Here is a 24588-nt window from a genome sequence, read left to right on the forward strand (position 1 = left end):
GGTGCAACCTGATCATGCAAGAAATGGTAAATGAATTTCAGTGCGTGCGGGAAGCAAAGCAGCAGCAGAGCAGACAGATTCCCTCCTCGGCTTACAGTTATTTCCCCAAATACCAATTAGAACCATTGTGTCTTCTGCCTCGCTTCACCCACAGTAGCTGTGCTAGCAACAGGGTCTGCAGACACATACAGAAATGCATAAAATAAATCCATACACGTGAGATTTATATCAGCTGGTTGACACTTTTTTTAAGCTTATTTAAAGCAGTAAAAGAAAACGTACTGTTCCCTGCATGTACACTCATAATTGAAACAGAATTAGGATTTAAAGTTGATGCCAGCAATATGATAAGTATTAATTTAATATTACAGAAACACAATTTTAATTAGTATGTAACATTTTACCCTGAAGGTGTTTCTCGGAACATACAGTCTCACTGTGCAATTTAACCTGCACACACCAATACTGCATATATATTAGACTCAAAATGAGACTTTAAAGTTGACATTATTCCCTGGAACAAAGGTAGTTGAGACATGAGTCATCATACCACTAAACTCATACGAATAGTAGGTGGTTGGGGGTTTTCAAAGAAAAAATAAAACGAGACTATGCAAATTGGCAAATTCCATGGAGTGCGTCTTTGTAACCCTATACCAAAGCCTCTCTTATTACTAGTAGTTTCACCATGTTAAACTGAGCACAGCTTTAACCTATGAAATGTGTTAAACATTTGCTTAACCTTGTGTTATGTGAAAGCACAATACAAAATATGGTATGATAACAACTGCCTCTTGTAAGGCTTACATAGGTAAACATTGTTCAGTTATTTCTGTAAATGTCACCTGACTTGCTGCTTGATCAGTGGCAGTCAAGGTAAGTAGTTGATATTCATCTTGAAAATTAAAGCCACACTGAGTTTAACAAAGCCTAACAAATGGCAGTGGAGAATTTTCATTCCAAACCCTGACATTTGCCTGGAATGTTCACAACTGTAGCATCACTAAAAACAAGTCATGCACCCTGATTACATCCATTCATCAATTAATCCATTTTTATAATTGCTTCCTCCTGCGCTCAGGGTTGCGGGGGTCTGCTGGAGCCTGCCCCGATAATATCCAACACCTAATTTAAGAATGTATCATTAATTTTTATAATTAATAATTAAATTATGACTAATTTGTGAGGACATAAAAAGGTGAAGTGGCGCCATCTGGTGGCTGGTTATACAGACGGCCGTCTTTACAACAGGTGCAATGTAACAATTTTCAGAGTTCGCCATTCATGCCGCCAAACAAGAACGTGGGGTAGGATTCAATACGTTTTTACTTCCTCCAATTCCTTTTTGAGTATGCCAATAAGGATAACTGAAATGTTTTTATTTATTGTTGATTGTCGTCTTGTGTCTGTTTGCTTCCCTGGGTTTATTGTGTATTGCTATCTTTTTTTTTTATTATTATTTGGTAGATTCCACTGCTGTTTAACATGCTCAAAGCAATCATCATCAACAACAACAACAACAACAACAACAAAAATTAACCTGGCCAAAACTTTATGAAATTTTCTCAAAATAATTTGAACTCAATAACTAGAATTTATTGCTGGTTTAGCTGGAAGGACACTCTAGGTTTAGAATCTGGATGGTGTTTTGAATTCTTCGAATGTTTTGCTACCACGTCACCACCATCCATTCATCTTCCATCAAAACCTAATATTCACTCGATTTGTCTCTGATAGCACTTTCATGCTTTGGGGTCCAACGGCAGCTTGAGTTGCAGTTAAACGAACAGCTAATTCATGCTAACCTCTTGTAGCCCCGCGCTTTCTTCAAGTGTAGCGAGAACACCTGGATTTTCTCTGAATTTCCAACTTCTGCTTCATCGCACCTCTCCAGAAGCTAAAATGTTTATTTTAAAGTGGGTTACCTCTGCTGCTGACCGGCTGTCCCGGTTCCATCTTTTCGCTTGGGAAGTGGCCATACAGGTAGGCGTGCTCCATTTGCCTTTGACTGCAGCGCAACCCAGCGGTGATGAGTTTAACCACAGCCTGCGCTCATAGTGCTTTTTTACCGGCAGGTGGCAGCAGCGTATTAATAATTGGGCGTTCAATCTGAGCCGACTCGTTTTAAAACCCGTGCTAGTTTCGTCATTGCTAGTGCTACGGACAGGGTGATTCTTATGACAAATACAAGCGGTAGAAGAGGTTGTTGTTGTTGATGTCCTTTCAGTAAATGCTGTGACCTCAGCAAAAAAGCAAAAACATGTGAAGTATCAACTATAGATATGATGTCATGATTTTACAGGCACAAATAGTTGCTGCTGCATTTAACGGCAACGTAATGCAGTATTGCCACAAAGATACGGTATGTGATTTGCAAAGTAATATGATGTGGAACAGTAGTTTAAATGCAGATAATATTAACGCCTGGCGGTGTTTTTAGGTTTTCTGTTGGCTGCAATGTCAGCAAAGATTTATACAACTTAATTTTGAGGTAACGAAGACAGGGGCACTGTCACTGAAGTGACTGAGAGAGAATGTAGTGCTTCTGTGATACAAAGACAAATTCCCAATATAACTCGGAATTACTTGCCGGAAGTACTTTTTTTTGGGGCCAAAAAAGGGCATCTTTTGGGAGTAATTTCACTCTCATTACGGACTGAAATAAGCTTTGAGGTATAAATACCTCTGACCTGTTTTTCGTTGTTGTTGTTTTTAATAAAAGTGCTGTCTCACAACAATAGCGCCACATGTTGGCTTCACTATCAGCGGGAATAAATTAAGAATATACTAAAACCAAGACAAAAATCTAGTTTATGTCGAACCAGTGTTTTGGGCATATATTTCTTCCTCACAGCTGTTTTATTCATTCAACATCTCACATTACAAATACTTCAAATGTATGCATACAGTTACAGTTGGCAGCAAATTAATATATGACATTAGATCTTTGTTTTACTTCAATACTACAAACCAATTATAAAAACTGACTTCTGTACTGCAGCGTAAATTACTCAGGAAGAAAATATAAAAATTGGAACTTACGTATAAATGTGAAATGACTTTTTAAAAAAAATCAAAAAGATATCAGGTAAAAAAAAAAAAAAAAGTTAATAAATAGAACCTTCCCAGCATACAATTAAAACCTATTGAAATTTTGCAATCAAGTAATACTAACAGACATTACCAATGTTTTTTTGTTTTTTATCTGCAAATGCACAGTACAGCAATTAGAAAAACTAGACACATCAACGAGTTTAACACATCACCCCCCAAAAAATATAACAAAAATCTGATCAAAATGATAGTTATACATTTCAACTGAAAATATAGCAAATGCTAGATACATTATCGACCTATTATATACAATGTTTAAATCACAGTAGCATGGTAGTAGCAAAATAATAAGCACAAAACTAATGTTTAAAAATAAATTTAGGTATAAATTATTTTTCTTTTCCTTGCACAAAAAAAAAAGCATGAACAATTAGGAAACAAATAATGTGTAAATGACTGCATGATTTATATGGGTTAAATGACTTAAACTGCGGAGACTTGTTTCTGGAAAGAATAAGTATTGCACATAATGGCTCAAAGTTAACTTGCAACATTAAATCACATTCAGGTTATGTCCCAAAGCATGCCACATCACAAAGGGGGTCAAGTGATCAAGTTTCCTCACATGTCCTACTGAGTGTCCTTTACATTACAAAACGCATCCAAAGTGTTGTCACTGTGTAAATTGCATAAACATCTCGTCTGTGTAAGGAAGGCAGACTCCGTCGTGTAAAGAGGCTACAAGAGCAGTGGTCTCAAAAGAGAGAAGGAAAGGAAATTTTACAAAGGAAAAAGGGAGATCTAGTGCATTACATTAGGTCCTGCATTAACACTAGCCATTTTATTTATGTATTACATTATGCATGCCAAGGATAAGTAGAACTTACAGGCAGTCCCGGAAAGGGGATTTAAATATTCAAACAGCTGATATTCACTCCGGTGATAGATGGGAGGTTTTCACATTACCAAAGCCAAAACATTTACCCTATCGATAATCAGTGACTACACCTAGGAGAGAAATATCGGAATACATTTTCAAGACTATCAAAATTAGTTTAGAAAGGTCTTGTCATGCCTTAGGATCCTGTAATTATGTTATTTAGGACAGAGGATAATCCATATATGACTGGCTACTCAGAGCCTTAATTTTCTTTTCTTTTTTTAGTCTATAGAATCACAACAATGCACTAGACAGTTTTCAGATTTACCAGCACTTAAATATATAAAAGCTAATTGAAAATTATATTAATATCATTCATTTTTCCTTTTTTTAAATTAAGTTTACCATAAATGCAGATCTCTTAGTAACAAAGGTACAAAATTATTTTTCACCAAGTGAAAAAAATGAGGTATTGCAAAAGGAGTTCTCCCATCTGTGAAAAATGTGCCTAAAATGACTATTGAAAAAAATATTTAGAAAAGTAGTGCATAATAAATGTATATATGTTCATGACAAAATAATCGGCTATAAAACACTGTACAAAAATCAGCAGGCCATGTATAAAATAATATCTTTATCTCTGTGACAGCAAATTTCTAGCTACTACCATATCCAACCACAACACTTGTGATAGAAGCTCCAGTCATGGTAGAGCGTGCAGTGGTACACCACAAGGACAGCTCAGGGAGACTGGACTGTGCATTCCCATTAGTTTGTACTAAATTAGCATGTTAGCTTCCAGTGCTAATATCCCTGACAATATAAAGTGATCAAATACTACTGCCAACACCTGAGCCCTGGGGGCTGCGTCTTGTTTGCCGACAACCACAAACTGAAACTCTGGAGGATTCCGTCTTCCTTCCGCCGAGGGAGGAGGAGGAGGACTCAGTATAATCCTGAAAATGCTCAGGTAGACATCTGCTTTTGATGATGTGTTTTAGGCCAATCTTTGGTTTGCCCCGTCTGGTTGCACTGCATCGACCTTTAAACTGAGGCCTAAAAACCAATGCTAGCTAGCCAAACATGTCTGCCAGACTGGAGGGGGGTGTTTGCTTTGTGACATGGCCTGGTGCTACACACCGAGCTTCAGTGACAATCGTGGTTACCGTCCTTCCTTCCTTCCTGTTCAAGCCAACCATTATCACTAAACCTTTGGTAAATGGTACAGTCGTTCTATAATCCTGCAAGCGAAACGTAAGAAAATGCACCCTTCTTCAACTCAACCTCAATAGTTACTATACTGATTTAGGTATGATGAACCTCACTTAAATTTTATGTTACTCTTGACAACAAATGTAAGCAGCTTTGCTAGCTAATACTAAAAATAAAAGTACAGTCAAGTCAGAAAACACCTAAATCCAAATCTAATGCATCCATATGCTCATGCACACCGAACATCAAACATAAATGGGATTTTTTTTTTTTTACTCTTCCTAGCATTACTTCTTTTAGAAGGCCGAATTAAAAAATAAAATAAAAAATAAATTAAGTTGTTTTCCTTTAACTTAAAAAGAAAAGTGCATTTATTTTTCATGTCGAAACCCCAAACCCATTCCCCCTAACTACAGCTTTTCTCTCATTCCCTCCCCATTCCTGCGTCGTTTGCGCCCGTCTTGCCTCAGTTCCAGCGGAAGGAGATGTGCCGTGGCCGGTCTCCTCCCTCCTTCACCAGCGGCTTGTGGAACTCGCGGCCGGCCCGGGAGTGGATGGCTGCCCAGCAGTACTCGCAGTAGTACTGCAGGCAGGTCACGTTAGCGCAGAAGAAAGGGGCGAACTTCCCACCGCAGCGAGTGCCCTGGCACTCGTCGCACAGCTGGTCATCCAGGACATATGGCTTGACTTCCACCTAAGATAGGAAGGGTGGAATGCATGAAAGAAATGTAAATCTTCCAATGAGTCTCATACAGTATTTTTTTGAAATAATTCTAACAATGCAGTGTCAGATTCTTGGACTCACCCGTTTATCAATCTCCCCGTGCTGCAGCTGAACAAATCGGGCACTGATGGCAGCAATGTAACTCTGCTGATTGGAGAAGGCTACTCTCCCCGCCCCTTTCGGATACTTGAGCTCGGGGTCAGTGTCAATGCCAGCGTAGCACACACCCCCATACAGACGGTCCATGATCATGGCCAGCTCCACTGTAACAGAACACCACCCGGCCAGTGGAGTTAACGGGAGTCGAAGCCACTTCAGTCCACTGATTGAGCGGCACCGGGAGGGAGATCAATTCCCAAAAAACACACATACGAACCTGCGCGCAGGGGTCGAGGGACGCCTCCGACAAAGATGGTTTTCCTTGGATCCAACGGCTGCGAACCGTCCATCACAAAGTCACTGTCGTTTAGGTTCCAGGGTCGAATCTGGACCTGTAGATATTGAGACATTTTAGTTTGCTTGTTGGCTAAAACAGTGGGAATCATTTTTATTTAATTGACGACAATGCCAGGTGGAGCGTGAGTAAAACAGTCTGGAGTGAAAGTAAAACATTGCATCTGCATGTAGTTGCACCATGTTAACTTAATTGTTCTTTGCGTTGCTGAATTTGAAGATGGCAATGACGCCGTGTCCACTTGGCGGCAGGTCTGGAAAAAAAATATAACTAGGGTCTTATCTTGATGTGAAGTATGTCTTTGGCTAGCCAGCACAAAATGTCACAGCAGATAAGGGTTTATAAGGTCAATAGCAGTAATGGCTTTGATAAAACAGGGCAAAGGGAAAAACAAGAAGAGGGGAGGTTGACACGGAGGAGACTGAAGGGCGAGCAGGAGGCAGCCATTCTGGATGGTGTCAATGAGCAGGCAGCAGCTCGTACTGAGCTGCAGCACAGTGGCTGCAAGGAGCTTGAGACCAATAGATTGCTGGAGAGACTGAGTGTGTTACTTTCAACTTATTATTAACCAACGATCATGACGAGATAGTTTCATTAATTATTAAATTAAGAAAAAACCTGCATGAAACACGTGTATCTGAAGCTTTGTCATACCAACGCTCTCAAACAGGCAAATAACACAAACGCAGCGCTACTGAACCTTCCGGTTTTCCCGAGGGTAGACTTGGCACGACGGATGAGCGCCGCGCGACGGGACTGACAGTTCACCGGCAGCAGATGAAAGTGGCACACTCACAGGCTTGTCTTTGATGGTGGGGCTGGAGACGCACAGGTACAGCTTGCCGTCCTCCTGGATGCAGGCGTCGATGAGGGCCTGGACGGAGCTCTCGTCTTGGAACAGCAAGAACGCATATCCTGCAAGAGGGCGGCGACGCGTTACAAGCACGCGGGGTGATGCTGGACAGACAAGACGCTGCGTCCAAACCGGTCTCAGCTCACCTTTGGGTGGAAAGTAGGACTTGCTTTCCGCCTTGTGGGGCCAGTCCACAAACAAGTGACCAAAGCGGCGGAAACTGGCAGTGATTTCATCTGCAACCAAAGCAAATCGGCATCGGCCGTGAGCCGTTTAGTCTCAACAGCTCGAGCTGAGTGCATGTTGGTTCCCAGACCGAACAGCTTAAACCATTTTAAACGTATTTTTGGATGTGCGAGAGAAAACCAAGCGATGTTGAACTGATGTCCGCTGTATCGCCGACAGTAGGTGGGTGGGGCTGCAGAGGCATCCTCACCTTCATCTATATCTGGCGGCAGTCCTCCGACAAACACCTTGCGGGAGTATCGCTCCACGCGCTCCCCGTTGAGGTGAGGGAAGCAGTGGGCTGAACCCAGACCGGCCAGCCCCTGGTCACCTGACTCGTCCTCTCCAAAGGGCCGTTCGTCCTCCATGGGGAACAGAGACGAATGACCTGGTGGACAAAGGGCTTCGGGTTACCACGACCGACATTCTGAACGAGCGTCGGAATTGAAATGAGCGTAGGAGACGAGACACAAAAGGGGAATGAAACACAGACAACCAAAACAGGAGGCATGATTGCTTGGTTTTGATGACACAGTTTGAAAGCGCCAGAGATTATTGGGGGAGAAGTTGTTTTTACGCCCTAATTTTAAAAAAAAAAAAAAAAGAGAGAGAGGCTTTCAACACTGAGGCAAAAAAAAAAGAATCAATGACACGCAGCAAGCGAACGGACAGGACACAGAAAGCAAGACCACAACACGACCGCTGCGCGGGTCATTACTGATTGTGACGTAATTATCGTTATGACAAAGAGACACGTTGTTTACCTCGTCTTCTGCCATAGCTTCTGGCTGCATGTAAAACACAAAACACTCTTGAAATGTCTTAAATCCACTGGGAAAAACACTGACAAGGCTTGCAATTTAACTGTCACTGAAAAGCTACAGCCATGTTGAAGTTTGACAGTAATTCAAAACCCATTGCAACAAAGATCACAGCTGCATCCGTTTTAACGTGTATGAGGCTGATCAGCTAGATTGATTAATGGTCTTTTTTTTTTTCTCTACAGATTCATTTAACAAATCATTTCTTTTTTTATATGCCAGAGCTTTGGGCACAGCGACATTCTTAAAATCGTGAACAGTACCATAGACTCTGGCTGTTTTCTTGCAAGAAGTATACAGTCACCAAAGATAGTTACAAATCCACTGCAACTTAAGGACCCGTGGTTTACCTCAAGATTCAATTTTATTTTCCATTTACTTGGCAAAATCATTCAACTGCATAACCGATCTTTCCATTGCTTCACTGATGAGATGCAGATGAACCTTGCTCCTAGATCCGCTGGGCCACAGGGCTTAGCTGCTGTTGTTGAATCACAATGTGGACAAAAACCAAAAGTAACTCTCTGCCAGTAAAATACTTTCTGTAACTCCTTCAGCGCTTAACTGACTTGAACAGAGCACATAACTTTTTTTTTCTTTTTTATACACAAATCTTCGTTCTGCTTCAAAGGATGTGATTTAAATATCATCAGATCCCCACCAGCCACTTTTGAGTCTTCAATTGTCAGCTTAGCTCTTTCTTGCTTTGTAAGTCTGACTTTGGTATAATCCGTAAATGAATGAATAATGTAGCTGACAGATTCAATTTTAGTCGATGTACTTTTTATTGCTTTAATTTAATTTCTAATGGTTTAGTTCTTTAAAAATTCCACTTCTTTTAATGCACTTCTTCTCTGCTAGTACCTAAAGTACTTCCCTCTAGTCTATGCTTCTCTGTAATCCTATATTTTCACCTGTATTTCCTCTATATTGCTTTGTATTGATAGTTTCATTTCTTATCATTGTTTCTATTAACCCTCTGTGTTTTTCAAATCCTCAGTATCCTTCCTGTTTTTGTTTATTGTCGTTGCCAAAGCACTTTTTTTTTAAGGTGGAGACAGGCGTAATTTTATTAATATTTTTATTATAACTCATGCATAAACATGTCAAACACAAAAACTAATAAGAAGGCTGATCAAGTCATTTTAGTATCTCTGCTTGGCAAATACATGTTTCAAGCCCAGACGCCGGCTACAGCCAAACATATTTACATGCAAGTAATTTACGTACCGTTCATCGGAAGGGGTCCGTCTCCACCCTGGTGGGAAAAGCTGTAGCGCCCTTTATGACAATGAAACAAGACAAATAAAAAAATACATTATACCACAAGAATACCACAGATTTGAGCCCCAGGTCAAGGGATGGAGTCTGTAGAGTTTGCATGTTCTCCCTGTGTCTATGGGTTCTCTCCAGGTACTTGGGATTCATGCACATGGGATGAACTGGCAACTCGAACTTGAAAGTGTGAGAGTGAATGCAAATTGTTGTTTGTCTTTGAAATGAAAGAAAGTTTTTTTTTTAGTGCATAATCAGGTTAATTCCGAAACATTGTTTAGCTCTTGAAAATATATTCATTTGAGGTTGCATGCACACAGTTGGATTAGATGCAGACATTCTCCCAAAGTCTATCTGCATATTAGCTAAACCATTTGGAAACTTCCTAAGAGGAGATCGGGGCTGGATTTGCACTACATGGTGCAAGTGACCCAATTCTGTTTTGCTCCTCTGATGTTGTGCATATCAGAACTGTAACACCAAAATCGCAGCCTGGGAAAAAAGCATAGAAATAAAGTCTAGAAATAAAACGGATATAATCAGGAATTTGTCAACGCATCTGCAGTCTAAGTGTACAGTGGGGATATTCAATGACTAACAATATTCTGTGCAACCCGTCAAATGTCCTAGAAAACTTGTGATAGTGATGATTTTGCTCTTATCTGTGTCCCGACACCGTCATCTGGCAGCAGCAATTAGACCAGGGACGCTGCTCCAGCCCTGCAGCTGTACGCTACGCACATGCAATGCAAAATGTTAACGTTTGTTGTTGGCTTATTTCTAAAAAATACTGGCCATAGAATTGTCTGCTGGCAAAATATGAAGCAGATAGTATTCGGACTGTAGCACTCGTATTACTTTATCACTGAAATTACAAAGATAAGCATACATCTGCACATGGGAATGCTGCAGGCCAAGTTTAAGTTCAGTTTGATTGAGAATAACCCTACTCACAGAAAATATAACATTATATATGAGCTGACGCACTACACTCCTTTGCCCAAGGCCCTGCTGCGAGAGGCATAAATCAACATTGTAAAAAAAAAAAAGAATACTCGAGTTCTCATTTTGTAAAGAGAGAAATGCTGTATTTCTCCAGCTAACAGTGCGGGGGGAAAAAACATTTTTGAATGGAATTGTTTTGGAGGAAACAAACCTTTCAAGGAATCCTGCTCAGCTCTCATAATGTCAATCAGAGAGTTCTCCAGAGAGTGCATGCTGAACCCATCAAAGGACCGTGTTCTCTCCTGCAGAAAAAAAGAAGAAGAAACAATTAGCATTCTCACTTTCCTCATTTCTGTCCTAAATAAAAGCCCTGGAGTGCTTTGCCAAGATGCCAACAGCCATTTTGGATGGAAAAACAGAAAAATAAAAAATAGATAATAGATAATAAAAACGCTGAGAATTTTCCCATAACTGAAAAGCACTGAGGCCAGACAATGTTGTCAAAATGACTCAAGTGACATTTATTTTTAGAAAATAAATGTCCCTTGAGGATTGAATTGTTTCACTTTCTACATTCCTAAACAAATAGCCAATAGTGGCACAGAAATAAATATATACAATCTGACACTATGCCAAAAACAGAAGCACAGTCATTGTGCTTTGCAGTGTGTCTAAGTGGGTTGAGCACATGCTGCAGCAGAGCATAAGACCTCTCAGACTGAATAAGAGAAGGGCCATGTGACCGGAGCAGATGAGACTGCTCGCGGAAAAAAAAAAAAATCTAGACAAGAAAAAAGAAACACAATAACCCTCAATTCATCCACTTTTTTTTGCCTCCACAGAAACATATCTTGTTTTGCACAATGTCTTGCTTGAAACAATTAACACAGCGGTTTCACTGGCTGAACGTCTCCTGTTTTCAGATGATTGCAAATGCTTTTTATAGACCACCGATCTGGAAACGCCTTTAAGTACATCTCCACTCAGCTCTCTTCCACAAGTCATGCCCTGCGCAGTCTACTAAAGTAGCATTACCTGAGAAAAGCTCACCTGGAAAGGGTACACGCTGTCACTGCGGCCCATGCTGTCCTCCACCCACCCCTTGTGATTGAACCCGGAGCTATTTCTGGGAAACTTCTGAGAGGGAACCTATAGGAAAGGCAGGCAAAAGTGTGTTCCGTCATACCGATGCAGGATTATCTGGGTTGTTTTAAGGTTCAATGTATATATACAGTAATCACTTTAATCCTTCAATTCACTTTACCTGGTTGTTAGGGAAGGACTTCTTGAGTGGGGAAATTGAATTAAGACCACTCATCCCTGCGCCGACACCCCGCCGATAGTCTCGAACACCCTGCGTTCCTCCCCAGCCGCCGTAACCGCCGGGGCTCCAGGAGGTCGATGTCGGGGTGGAGGGGCTTTGATAGTTTCCCCAGGGTGAAGGTGGTTTGCTCTGGGCGGGAGCGAGGTGGGACAGCTGGGTGAAAGGTCCGGTGCGGTGGGGATGGGGAGGGAAGGAAGGCTGAGATGGGTGAGGGCTGACGGGAGAGCGCCGGTGCTGCTGAGGGACTCCCTGCCCGTGAGGGTGATAGTGTTGGGGGTGAGGCGTGGCCGGGTGGTGCTGGGAAACCGGCCCAATCTGCGGGGAGAAACTGCCTCCGGCTCCAAATCCAGGCCCTGCGTGGTGGGAGAAGTTCTGGAAAAGCAGCGGCGGGCCGTTGGCGTTGGAGCCAGCTGGGCCGAAGAACCCTCCGACGTCATCTCCGACCACTGGCGACTGGGTGGTTGGGACAGCAGGCGACCAGTTGTTGAAGCTGGTCAGAGAGGAGGAGGAGGCAGTGGACTGTGCGCAGCTTGTACCCATTCCCAAGCTGTCCTGGTAGTCGAAGCCACTCAACACAGGCGACTCCATCCTCAGCTTCTCCTTGCCGCCGCTGCTCTCCAAGGAGCCCTTCTCCAGTGGACCGTCTTCTGGGAGAGCGCCCTCCAGCTCTCCTAGGCTCCCCCCGGCTTCCGGCTGGCCAGGAGACAGGGCCTGAGGCTGGGCCTGGACCTGAGACTTCTCCTGCATGTCCTGGAGGTCCAAGGCCTTGGACTTTTCGGCCTCCAGAATCTCATCTTGCATGTTACTGTGTTGGGCTACGGTGGGGAACAGCCAAGCGCTGCCCCCATTGGTGGAGCAGTTGTTATTTATGAAGGACGGGGGACTCGGGGGGTCGGAAGGGTGGTGAGGGTGCTGGGGCTGTAGGTGGGGGGGGATCCTTACAGGGAAAGCAGATTTGTTACCGCTGCCGTTCTTCACCAGAACTCCAAACCCGTAGTCCCCCATTTAGGACACCCAGTAAATCTTCAGTTCACTTTTGGCTTTCACCGTCTTCTTTACACTAGAAAATATTGAAAGGGTGTGGGGAGGGTTGGGGGATGGGGAGGAGCAAAAGGGGGATAAGGGTTACACCTCAAGTCAATTCGGCTTGCTGGAAAGACGAGCCACACCACCAAACCGACAGTGAGTGCGCTGGGGCTGCACCCTGTCTGGTCTTGTGATGCAATCAATGGGATTAAATCATTGACTCGCTCGACCATGGGAGGCCTTGACGAAATATAACACTCGTCTAGCAGGGGGGAAAGAACCACGGGAGGGAGAGAGAGAGAAAAAAAACAAAACACCCTGCCTGCTTGGCCCAGCGCAGGCGGCTCCAAAGCCTCGTCTGCTGGTGCTGACGTCTCCAAAAGGTCGTTACGCAGCTAGCAGCGAGCTAACAGCTGCTCCGCCACCTTCCATATGCCCAATTACTCATGCAGATAGCAGCGGTCCATTTTCAAAGTGCGTTTTGTACGCCAAGGTGCATCCGTGGACGCTAAAGGGCTGTTGCCTTCTCACACTTACCGTGTAATCGTCTCCCCCGTTTTATTCTCGGCAATGACCTCCCCATACGCAACTATTTAAATACAGGGAAATGTTGATGACGTCTCCGGTCTGCTCTGAATCTAGGGTAGTTCCCTTCACCCAAGCCGCTAAGCTAGGATAATAGCCGATACCGCAGAGGGACGTTGTAGCTTATATTGCAAACCAGCTTCCAACAGCAATGAACGAGTCGACGGCTAAATTGTCCTTCGAATTTCCGACGACGCCACCGTTCGCTGTTTTGTTTTGTTTTTTTCTCACGACATTGACCGGGTGGTTGGGAACGTTGTGTAGCTCTTTAAACGACCTCGTCTGTTTCGTGTCCTGTAGGCTCAATGTCACACAGCCTACCAATCCTTGTCATCATTTTTACCTCTCGGAAACACGTAACACGACGTCTGGCGCCGCTCGAACACACCAACGCGACGTGTACTCGGTGATACGACGGACGCGGCGAACATCATTCCGGCGTCGTTACCTTATCGTTTAGATGTTTCCATATTTTTTTCAGCGTTCTCCTTTTTTCTGCATTTCCCAGGCAGCCGGTGTAAATGGTCTCTCTTCTAGATGACAGCTGGACCAGTCGGGAGACACTTCCGTCTCTAAGCCCCGCCCCGGCCGTAAGCTACCAGCCACTGTGCGTCAGGATTTCCCTCAGGAGCGCCGCCCACTGTCACTCAAATCTCGCACATCATTGGACGGTCGCATGAGAGTCACGCCCGTCGTGCCATTCACAATGAACAGCACATGCATTCAGGACGCTCTCCTACCAAATAAGGTTTCCATAAAATCCGGCAGGAGATAATCGCAGATGGACATCACTGTCAAGATTAAACTCTGCTTTTAAGTCCTTGGCTAAGAATTGAAAGGATCATTTGTTGGGGGGGGGAGTGAAATAGAATACTGAGTGAAACAAAGGGTTAAAAATCCCCAGTGCCAGTATTTGCAACCATTTTGAATGGCAAATTTAGCTAAACAAATGATTTCAACCCCCACCTCAACCTGTAGCAGTTGTTCAGGTGCTGAGTATCAGGTCGTATAAAGCACCCGATTCGCTACCGCCCTCAGACAGGTGAACCTTTAATTGGATTAAATTGGTCATTTCATCAGCATGAATTTCTTAATATGTACTAGAGCTAGCTTTATTTATTCATTTTTTGATTTTTATTTTTTTTGTCTTAGTTCAGATCATATCACACTTTGAAGTTTGAACTCCTGCAACTGACACATTAGCAGCAAGTGAGTTTAAAAATTAAAATACTGCCAAACATGCCAAAGTTAATACCCACATCTTACAGACTGCCACGTCTCCAGGTTGTTTGGAAAGACTGCAAATATACACGTTTATCTTAATTGGATAGAGAGTAACCACAAAGATAATCTATCTCACTTTCCCTTTACCAAACAGAGTATTAGTTACTACTTGGCTGTTGGGTTACGCCTGCCAACAAAGTCTTCCAACGCGCCCAGGGCAGGCAGACTACTCTTGATTTACATCCTGTAGCAGTAGCGTTGCTCCCCACCCCAGTAGGCCAGTGTGCTGCAGGGCCTGTTGGGGTGGTTTCACAACACGAGAGTGCGACTTGATCTTCTGGTTTCTTCCTGAAAACATGCTACTGCTGGTCCAGGTGGTACTGGTATTTATTCGCAGCCCAATATACACCAACAAACTGGTTTTCTATAGCACACCTTTGCATAGATACAGAGGGACTTTGTGGCAGTGTGCGAGCGAGCATGTTCGGCTGAATGCCTTGTCCTTGCCCTCCATCTTGGGTGTGCTGCTGCCTGCTGCAGGCCTTTTGAGGCGCACAGTAACTCGAGCAGAGTGAGTCGTGTCAGCGTTTTTCTTCCCCGAGAGCAACACACTCTGTATTCCCCGGGGAAAGCGAGCATTGCTTCTGAGGGTTGTACTTGTGTTGCGCGCGACCAAAACTCACAAGCCCTATTCGATATATATGCTTTTATAAATTCTTGTTTTTCCAGCTATCTCCTTGATGCCGGCCACAGCGCTGCACCTATTCACCCAAGATGGTTCCTAAATGATTCATCTGTGGAACTTCATCACCCAGTCATTAATTCATTAGTTCACACTGGGAGTCCAGGGTATGTTCACAATGGACCAAAGGCACTATCTCAGGTTTCCCTGTTCAGAGTCTTGCTGCCAATCAGACTCTTCTCATGTGATGTATCTACTGCCTCTAACAATTGGCAAACTAACCTGCAATATTTCTTCTTTTTTTTTAACAGAGTAATTAAGTCATTGTTTGGCCAGAATGATCAAGATATCATTATGTTCAAGCAGTGTGTGTTCAAGCAGTGTGACACAGCATAATTTTTCCCTGCACACACACAGCTGTTCTTTATAAATTGCACCCTGTGTTTTTTTTCCTTCTTATCAGCTGCCAGTATGTATAGTGTGGAAACCCTCTGGGTGAAGAAGAAATGACATCAGCAGACTGCTTAGTGGTGCCACTCACGTTAATGCCTTACCAAAAGTTGACAGGGGATCGTATAATTCTCAAATAATTCAAGACCTGTTTTACTTTACTTTGCCTAATTACAGCTTTGTGTGAAAGTAATTAATTTTGAAACAGGTTAGACATGCACTATCATTAGCGACCTTGTGATAATTGTAACTATGAACTATTCCGCATTACACGCTGATCTCTGGCAAAGCCAAAAATGGAAGGTTTCCATCAATGCAACATAATAGTTTTGGTTATAACGAAGGCTTTCTGCTATAAGATAAAAGTGTACATGCAGTTCAGTCGCATACTTAAAAGTAGTGAAGGTTATAATAATTAGAGCCAAATAGCAACTATCAAATACAAAATGATAGAAACATCCAAACAGGTTACACAACAAAAGCTGTTTTCCTCTGACAATAAATCCTCTCAACCTCACTGATTTATTTCCACTGAATTGGGAAAATGGAATAAACAGGAACAGACGCACCTCTAACGGTTGATAGCGCTTTTACTCTCAACCTCACTGATTTATTTCCACTGAATTGGGAAAATCGAATAAACAGGAACAGACGCACCTCTAGCGGTTGATAGCGCTTTTAAAACACTCTCGACGAGTGCTTTCATTTCTTGCTCTATGTTTTAGACCAGGGGTGGGCAGACTTTTTGACTTGTGGGCCACAATGGGTTCTAAAAATTTGACAGAAGGGCCGGACCAGGACCAGATGGATGGAGTGTTTGATGACCCACCTCATAGGAGGAAAAAATATATCATGGGATATGTAGAAAACGTGTGCTTTAATGTCAATTGAAAACAAACAAAAGCATGACGGCAAAATATGTCTTTAAAGCCCCATCGTATTTAGCTCTTGATTGAAATTACTCTTAACGCAATGAAACAATGGATGAAATACAGCTGTTATATTACTTACTATTCATATAATTTCTTCCAGGTTCCGGCCGGATTAAAAATCTTAAAGGGCGCCGGGCCGTAGCTTGCCCATGCCTGTGTTTGACCCTTTCTTCATAAAATGGAAATGGCTCCATCAAGTGGTTAGAAAGTGGCACTGCAAACCCCGAGGACCTTCTGAGAGTTGAGCGAAGCAGCACAAGTGTTGAGGAGGTGCTTATATGGTAAAACACTGTATCATATCCTATGAGCCATGACACGGCCTGAAGATTAAAAAAAAAAAAAAAAAAAAGCTGTGCTTGGATCCAGATGCAAACGCACTTCCCTCTCGACATACAGTACTTTTGTCCAGAGTGAATTTCGGATCAGACACAATGGCCGGAGGACGACCAATCAGAGCACAGTCTAAATTTAGTTGGGACAAGTACAATCTTGAGCCATCCCATAAAAACGGATTCCAGTAAAACAAATAGATAAATAATAAGCTTTGCACTCAAACTGCTGCTGCTGACGTAAATGTTTAGAACTGTCAATAGGGTGGATATTTCCAGTCCTTGAAACTCTAAACACACTTCATAATTCACTGTCAGAAAAAGGAGGCAGCGGGCCAAACGAGAATAGGGTGTCTCCACTCCGGCGTACTCCTGAGACCACAAGTCCTTCTCCTCTGACTGTCTCACCTCTGAAAGTTACAGGTCTGAAAGTCACTCAAAAGTTTTGTCCTCTTTTTTTTTCTTCAATGTGCCACATAAAGGCATGCAGAACTGAACAGTGATGTGGCATTACTTTTATGGCGAATGAAAACTGTAATAATGAACAAAAGATATACAAAATACAAATATATTTTTAATAGCAACAAAAATACATCTGACTTCATGAGTCCAAAGATATTAATAGGCTTACAGGCCCAATGTCTCGAAGGTTAAATACAAGTTTTTCGGGCATGTTCTGCATTTTCAGCGGTCGAGGCGGAGTCCTTGTGCTCAACATGGGAAAACACAAAATGTGGCGATGAAGCACTAACAATACAGGAAAATGTGGTTAGTTTTATTCTCCTCTGAACACACACACAAAAAAACATCCATTTAAGCCACAGCATTATTACAAAAAGCCTTATCAAAGAGAGCTAAAACAGATTGTCACTTTACACAGAATACATTCTCAAAAAAAAAAGGATTAGCTTATGTCCTGCGCCGGGATGTCAAAGGAATCCCAACATTTTGCAACAGAATACAAATCAACGACAAAAAAATAAAAAGCCAGAAAAGCTTGTGGAAGATTCAACCCCAGAGCTTATCACGTTGCCTAAATATCTGGGAGGAAAAGTGTTAAAACTTACTGCAAAGTACACCACAGAATGTGAGCATGTTACACAGTCTTTTTTTTTTTTTTTTTTTTTGCACCCGTTAAAAGTGTCAACCCATGCTGTATGGTGTTATTGTTGACAAACTGGCCTGAAAGTCAAAGTTAAAAAGCCTGTGTGGGCAATTGGTGTGTGTGTGTGTGTGCTGAGCATATCTCTGGCCCTCACTCTACTCCCTTTGCCTCTGTGTTGCTGTCTCTTGGCTGTGGCCCAGAGGAATCCTCTGGTGGCTTCGGTAAATATAACATTTAGAATAACAGCACCAGAGCCCCTGTGTGTGGACTTAACCCAGTTCCTGGGTCCTTGCTGTGTTGCCTGTGGTTCCAATGGGGGAGAATAACAGGACTTTATGTCTCTCCTGACCTACGCGAGGGACTAGAGAGAAATAAGGGATCATTTAGAGGAGTCAGAGATTTAAAGGGTCTGTCAAACTCTGTTGCATGCTCCTTTTTGTATGACTCGTATTGGGAAAATATACATTTCACGTGCAGCGATTAGGTAACCAACTTGACAACGGTCAAATCAAATAGGTACACATGCTCTGGTAGTACAGTCGCACATCGAAATTTGAGGCAGTCGAACACAGGCTTACAATCATCCAATGTGCAAAGTCTGACTGCTCAGCATTCTCATGAAACAGCTCAACACTTAAGCTCCTCGTGTGGAATTGCATCATTCACTCGCTAAGGAGCACAGTGAAGGTGTCAGTCTGGGCAAAAACACACTTGCGAGACTTTAAAAAGGGTCGAATGGACTCTGCCTTGAAATCTTAGAAGATCCTCTCTCTGCTGCATGTACACGACACCTGGATAGTTGATATTTTCACTGGATTAGATGTTTAATGTCAAGGCAGCAGTAACCTGAAGCCAAGCCAAATCTCTCCAAAGGGAGACAAATGAAGGAGCTGAGTTTGCCTCAGAGAAGAGAAAGTTAAAGTGAACATAGAAAAAAAGCCATGATTCTGTTTGACTGCTTAGGAGTAAGTAAGGGTGCCGTCATGTCCTGAAGATAAAAGCACAACTCGGGTCTGGTTCTGCACCAGGAGTTGGATTCCGAGGCTCCGTTTAGAACGAATCCGATGCAAATTGCGGTAGCGCTCTCGGGATACGCATCAGATTTGTACTGTGAACTGAGGCAGCACCTGATGACAATGCCGATCAGCCTTGGCTCCGTATGTTTCCGATTTTTGTGAGAGACCTGTTAACGCACACAGCTCTAAGCGTTACACATTGCATTTCCCTTCCAAAAATGAATTTGCACCAAATGCACACTTTCGTCGGCTCGGTGGCCAAACATGCACTACAATTCATATGTGCCAGAACTGGACTTGAAACCTGTACAATTTCTATTTAATCATCAAGTATCTATACTTATAATACACATTCCCAATGCTGAAACAACAAACGGTGTATGTTACATATCTACAGAAAGACGTGTGGTGGGTGCAATTATATGGGACCAATAGACAGCACACCAAAATACGATGTCGCCTAATGTATCAGTATTGCATATTGTAGCTATATTTATACATGTCCATATAAATATAGATAGGTATAACTCTATATACATTTTGATATTTCAACATTGCATAAAGAATAAAATAAATAATACTTATAAAATACAATCTTACAGTAAGTATGATTTGAGAAATGCTATATTAAAGCCCAAATAGTCCTAACAGGTGAAAGAGTCACGATAATAATAATTAATATTGCATTTAGGAAAAAAAAAACAAATTGTGGCCTACAGTCTGGTATAACAGTATAAGCTACACCACAATTACCCTGCAGTTTTACCATGTGGGACTGCTGGAATGACTGGAGAGGACAGAATTAGAGCAGGAAAAGCTGGGACTTGTCTCCTTCTGCTCGGTCTGCCTGGTAAAAACCTGCGTGTGTGCATGTGTGTGCGTAAATATGTGTGTGTGGTTTGTTAAGCATTGTACAGAGTGGGGGGAGGATCGAGGTGTGTGGGCAGGACACTCTCCAGCGCTTTCACCTCCGGATATCAGTGGCCTGGGGCTCTTCCTGCTCTGCCACCACTTGAGCCTCTGGACTCTGGTGTCGGGGTCCTTGGCTGCGGTTGCGTGGGTGAGGGCTCAAGCCCACCTTGCCAGGTTTTTCTTTGTCGCCTTGCCGCTGCGGGCGGGGCTGCTCCGGCTCAGGTTGGGAAGGCACCTGGCGGTGGTGGTGGTGTTGGTGCTGCTGCTGCTGCTGCTGCTGCTGCAGCTGCTGCTGCTGGGCAGTGGTGCCGGCGGGGGACGGAGCCAGGGACGAACAGAGGCTCAGGCTGTCGCACAGCGTGCCCCAGTTTTGCTCGCACTGCAGCCGGACGCTCCGGGTCAAGGCGTCCTTCACCTCCTCGCCGCAGCTCAGCAGAATGTTCACCAGCTCCACGTAGGGGCTGGACGCAGCAGAATGGCAGAGTCAAAAGTTAATAGACAAAAAAAACAGACAAACAAAAAAAACATGCTCTGGACCCCCCAACTCACCCCTTAGGGAAGAGATCTTGAAAATGGATCATCTCCACCATGACGGCCACATTCTCCTTTGCTGCCGAGCACAGGTTGTGCTTGAGGTAACACTCCCTCTGCAGCTGGAAGACCATCTCTTTGATGGACGCACACTTCCGGCTGATACAGCTGAACTTGTGGCGGAGTCCGTGCGCCATACACTTCAGAGCATCCTTTATGAAGGACTTCCCCTATATGAGATGCAGACACACAAGCTGTCAAGCTGATGCTTGAACTCAATGGAATTATTGTAGCAAAAACAAATTCTTTGGCATGTTTTTTTCCGACAACGGTCGCTTTGGCATAAAACACTCAGCAGAGTTTGGCTTCCTGTGAAGCTGTACTGAAGGAAAAAAAAACTTGTGCGGCTATGTAACTGGCCGGACATAGAATGGGGTGATGGAATTTGCCATGTCTGGCCATAAATCCGGCCATTCTTTCATCGATATTTGTCGGCCAAAAATGTAAATTCCAAACAGTCGACCCTATAGATATATTAAGACCCCAGTCAGGCCAGGTTTGGCAGCGCTCCAGTCACTACTATGCATCAGGGGAAGCCAACTAGGCTTCCAGCCAACTAGCTCATAACCTTTGGTCCTAACTGTACATGCACTGCCCCATTGAGAGGGAAGTAAACACACCAAGAGAGGAAAAGAGATTACAAAATGCATGAATGCACAATTGGGCTTCTAGGAAAATTGATAAATTCTTAAAGGAGAAGAAAAAAAAAAACACAAGCGCACTGTTGTTTTTCGTGGAAATGAGGGGCGAGGAGGGAACGGAGCAGCGCTCGTAACATTTCTTGCGAAAACAACAAAAACTAACAATAAGACAGCACGGGTACCTGGGAGTCAAATTTGCCAGCATTGTGCAGGAATGTCATGCAGATCTCCTGCAGCCCACGTATCTCACAGGAGTTATTCTCAAAGCACTCAAACACGCCACAGCCGACGTCGCCTGCACTCACCAGGCAGTGCTGGATCTCAGCTGCAAAGAGAGGACAGGTTAAAGAGAGGCACCTTGTCGTCTGTCCGCAGCAGCGAGGTGATGCTGCCGAGACAAACAGAAACTAAACACACAAACTAAACATCTTCACGCTCACTGCTGCGCAAATCACACAGGTGGACCGCGAGACCGAGGGTCTAACACTCGGCGACAGATATGACAGTGTCATTCTGCAGCGCATCGGGGAGATGGGGATGCTGCATTGCAGATGGACGACAAAATATCGTGGAGAGAACCGTTTTTAACCAGAGCGTCTGGCTGTCACGCGTCCGTTTCTGCCGGCTGTGCCCCCTCAAAAATACGGAGGTTAAGGCGTGTTAACGCAAGTCGTGAACTTGGACACACAGAGCATAATGCACCGCTGAGACAAAAACAAATATGAAATATGAAATATGAAAGCTCGGGGCACTGGTGAAGCGTTCTTGCACGTTCGAAAAGACCAGTTGCGCGAAGGATGATGCAGCCACCGCCACATGTCGACACCGGCGGCGGGATTACAAGAAATATAAAAAAATCACGCTTGTCAACAAAGAGTCTCTGTTGGGGGGGGGGGGGGGGGGGAGGTGGGGTGTTGGTCGGGGAAAGGGGCGGGGCTCTGCAAGGAACAGAGTTGAACTTTAGTGCGCAGGAAAAGTGAGCCGCTGTCAGCGGCGGCGGCGGCAGCGGCAGCAGCAGCGCTTGTTTTGGCATCGCGGGAATGTGCTTGGGAAGGTGGGAGCTCGGCCGCCGCGACGTGCATTGAATTACTCAGTGGCCGTTACCGACCGCGCGCTCTCTGCCGTGAAATCTGCATTAAAAAAGACCCACCAACACTACACCACCCACCACCACCCTCGGGGGGGTTCCAGCGTGGTGGCGCTGGTGGAGGGGACGTGTTAGAATGTCATATTGACGCGGGCTCATGTGGCAGGGTCGCACGGCTTTGCGGCGCGCGCGACGGAGGAGGAGGAGGAGTGGTGTAAATTAACTAATATAGACTTCTAGGAAACCCGGCACCAGCCCGTATCCAATATCAAATAACAAGACAGACGGCAATTTATCTTTTTTTATTATGCGTTAGCGCTGAATCGCACGTCTCATCCCCCCGACTATGATGTTTCTCTCTCTCACACACACACACACACACACACACACACACACACACACACACATTCCCTTTAAAAAACAAAAAACAAAAACAAAAACAAAAAAAACGACCAGATTGGTAACGCAACCATCAGGCCCTACTGCTCCACTAACCTGCATCGACACCACCACCACCACCTCCTCCTCCTCATCCTCCTCCCCCCAGGAAGGAAGGTTTCTGGTCAAGAAACAGCGGCAGCAACATGCAACAGCCAGCTTGGTTCCCCTCGCGTGGAGCCCGCTCACTCCAAAAAAACTGACACCGGAGAGCAGAGCGCGCGCGCGCGCGCGCACACACACACACACACACACACACACACACACACACACACACGCACCCCTTGGATGCGAGACGGATACATGACCTAATACCTGGTACCGTTCTATTAATAGTTTACTAACATATTGCATTTCGGTCTGACTGTATTTTCAAGATATCGCCTTTCCGAGTCATTTGAAATGCCCCTGCCGGCCGGCGCGGCGTGTGTCCGTGCGCGCGCACACAGCTCCGCCGGCGTTTTTGAGTTAAGACAGGCGGAATTGTTCTGGTTGGCGGTGTGGAGGTGGAGGAGGTGGAGGAGGTGGAGGGATTCAGCTCGCAGCATGGTTCCATAATTTTTTTTTAAAATTATATTTTTTACTTGCAGCCGCAGAAACACGTGTAGCCGACAAGCCCGCCGGAGCAGCCGAGTGACACACACACACACACACACACACACACACACATACACACGCACACACGCGCGCCTCCTTACCTGTGTTCTGCAGCGACAGGCGTCCCTTCTGGCTCGCGGGCTTCTCCGGCAGACTCTCGTGGAGGACCTCAGTAGTATCCGAACCCTCCGCGAGCTCCAGCACCGACAAAAGCAGCAGCAGCGCCACTGCCAGCCTGAGCAACATTGCGTCTTCCAGACACTTCCCAGCAACGATCCCGGCTGCCCTCGAGAGTGCGTGTGTGTGCGCGCGTGTGTGTGTGTGCGCGCGTGTGTGTGTGCGAAACGTGTGTTTGTGCGTGTGAGTGAGTGACTGAGTGAGTGTGTGGCGTGTGAGCGAGTGAGAGAGAGAGAGAGAGAGAGGGAGAGAGCGAGAGGGAGAGAGAGAGAGAGAGAGGGTTCACCTTGGATCAGTAATGAGCGCAGCTGCGCCTTGGTGTATTACGGGGCAGCTGTGGGACTGAATGCACGGGCTGGGGCAGAGAGATGCTGCCTATATTTCTCAGAGCCCACGGGTGTCAATTTGGATGAAGGAGTAAAGCAGGTGTTGTCAGTTGGGTGCCCCGCAACCAATCAGAGACGCAGACATCCACGTCCAAGGTTTTAGGGGAGTGTCCAATGAAAGTCCCCCTTTTTTGCAATAAAACTGGCGCCATAAAGCAAAGACTCATGAGTCATTTTGACTGTGACAGGCAGCAGTGTGCTTCGCAAAAACCAAATCTGCACGAGTCAGTGCTATAATGTCAAACATAGACCTCTAATTCCATACATAGGGGATTATTATAGTCTGTCAGCAGCTCATATGTTTTTTTTTTTCTTGTGTGCGTGTGTGTATTGCAAGATAACCTACAGTTGCACAATTTTAACAGAAAGTCTGTTTTTGTCATTGGAGCACGTATTGAGGCTAGAGGGCTGAGCACTGTATGAGAGCCGAGGGAGGTTTCTAGAAATACCAAGCTTACCAGCAAAACCGAAGCATATGACATACAAGTGCTCAGCATACAAATAAGCTTTAGTTTGTGGCCAAATTAAATTAAAGTCAGCACCCCCACCCCCACCCCCACCCCCCACCTCAAAAAAGAAGCCTGCAGTCCATGCTTCCACATAAAGTGGGTGAAAAGTCTGCTCAGAGCACGGAGGGCTTAGC

General features: G+C 44.4%; 2 protein-coding genes across 3 annotated transcripts; both read right to left on the reverse strand.

The window, feature by feature from the left end:
• Positions 1-2824: 2824 nt before the first annotated feature.
• LOC142898530 (cytoplasmic polyadenylation element-binding protein 4-like) lies at positions 2825-13978 on the reverse strand. 2 transcript variants are annotated; one of them, XM_076041489.1, is made up of 12 exons: positions 13827-13978; positions 11708-12827; positions 11494-11592; positions 10655-10745; positions 9454-9504; positions 8167-8190; positions 7614-7790; positions 7324-7413; positions 7121-7239; positions 6247-6361; positions 5952-6133; positions 2825-5840 (listed from the first exon to the last, which is right to left on the reverse strand). In XM_076041489.1, the coding sequence occupies exons 2-12, from the start codon at positions 12770-12772 to the stop codon at positions 5613-5615; spliced, it is 2241 nt and encodes a 746-aa protein (XP_075897604.1). In that variant the 5' UTR covers positions 12773-12827; positions 13827-13978; the 3' UTR covers positions 2825-5612. The 2 variants fall into 2 exon arrangements, with proteins under 2 accessions (XP_075897604.1, XP_075897605.1); XM_076041490.1 differs by lacking the exon at positions 8167-8190.
• Positions 13979-17549: 3571 nt separating this feature from the next.
• stc2a (stanniocalcin 2a) lies at positions 17550-23907 on the reverse strand. Its single transcript, XM_076041538.1, has 4 exons — positions 23484-23907; positions 21443-21585; positions 20578-20789; positions 17550-20489 (listed from the first exon to the last, which is right to left on the reverse strand). Exons 1-4 carry the CDS (start codon positions 23626-23628, stop codon positions 20081-20083), a joined length of 909 nt encoding a protein of 302 aa, XP_075897653.1. The 5' UTR covers positions 23629-23907; the 3' UTR covers positions 17550-20080.
• Between the last annotated feature and the right edge of the window lie 681 nt (positions 23908-24588).

Source organism: Nelusetta ayraudi, unplaced genomic scaffold, assembly GCF_046127955.1.
Source record: "Nelusetta ayraudi isolate G7.1 ecotype Tasmania unplaced genomic scaffold, CSIRO-AGI_Nayr_v1 ptg000068l, whole genome shotgun sequence".
NCBI lineage: Eukaryota > Metazoa > Chordata > Actinopteri > Tetraodontiformes > Monacanthidae > Nelusetta > Nelusetta ayraudi.

Coding starts and splice junctions, on each gene's coding strand:
- LOC142898530 (XM_076041489.1), bottom strand. CDS start 12,772: ATGGGGGACTACGGGTTTGGAGTTCTGGTGAAGAACGGCAGCGGTAAC. Junction 11,593..11,707: donor AGTCCTTCCCTAACAACCAG/GTAAAGTGAATT, acceptor CCTTTCCTATAG/GTTCCCTCTCAGAAGTTTCC. Junction 8,191..9,453: donor CGGACCCCTTCCGATGAACG/GTACGTAAATTA, acceptor TTTTACATGCAG/CCAGAAGCTATGGCAGAAGA.
- stc2a (XM_076041538.1), bottom strand. CDS start 23,628: ATGTTGCTCAGGCTGGCAGTGGCGCTGCTGCTGCTTTTGTCGGTGCTG. Junction 20,790..21,442: donor CTGGCAAATTTGACTCCCAG/GTACCCGTGCTG, acceptor CATCTCATATAG/GGGAAGTCCTTCATAAAGGA. Junction 20,490..20,577: donor CAAGATCTCTTCCCTAAGGG/GTGAGTTGGGGG, acceptor TGCTGCGTCCAG/CCCCTACGTGGAGCTGGTGA.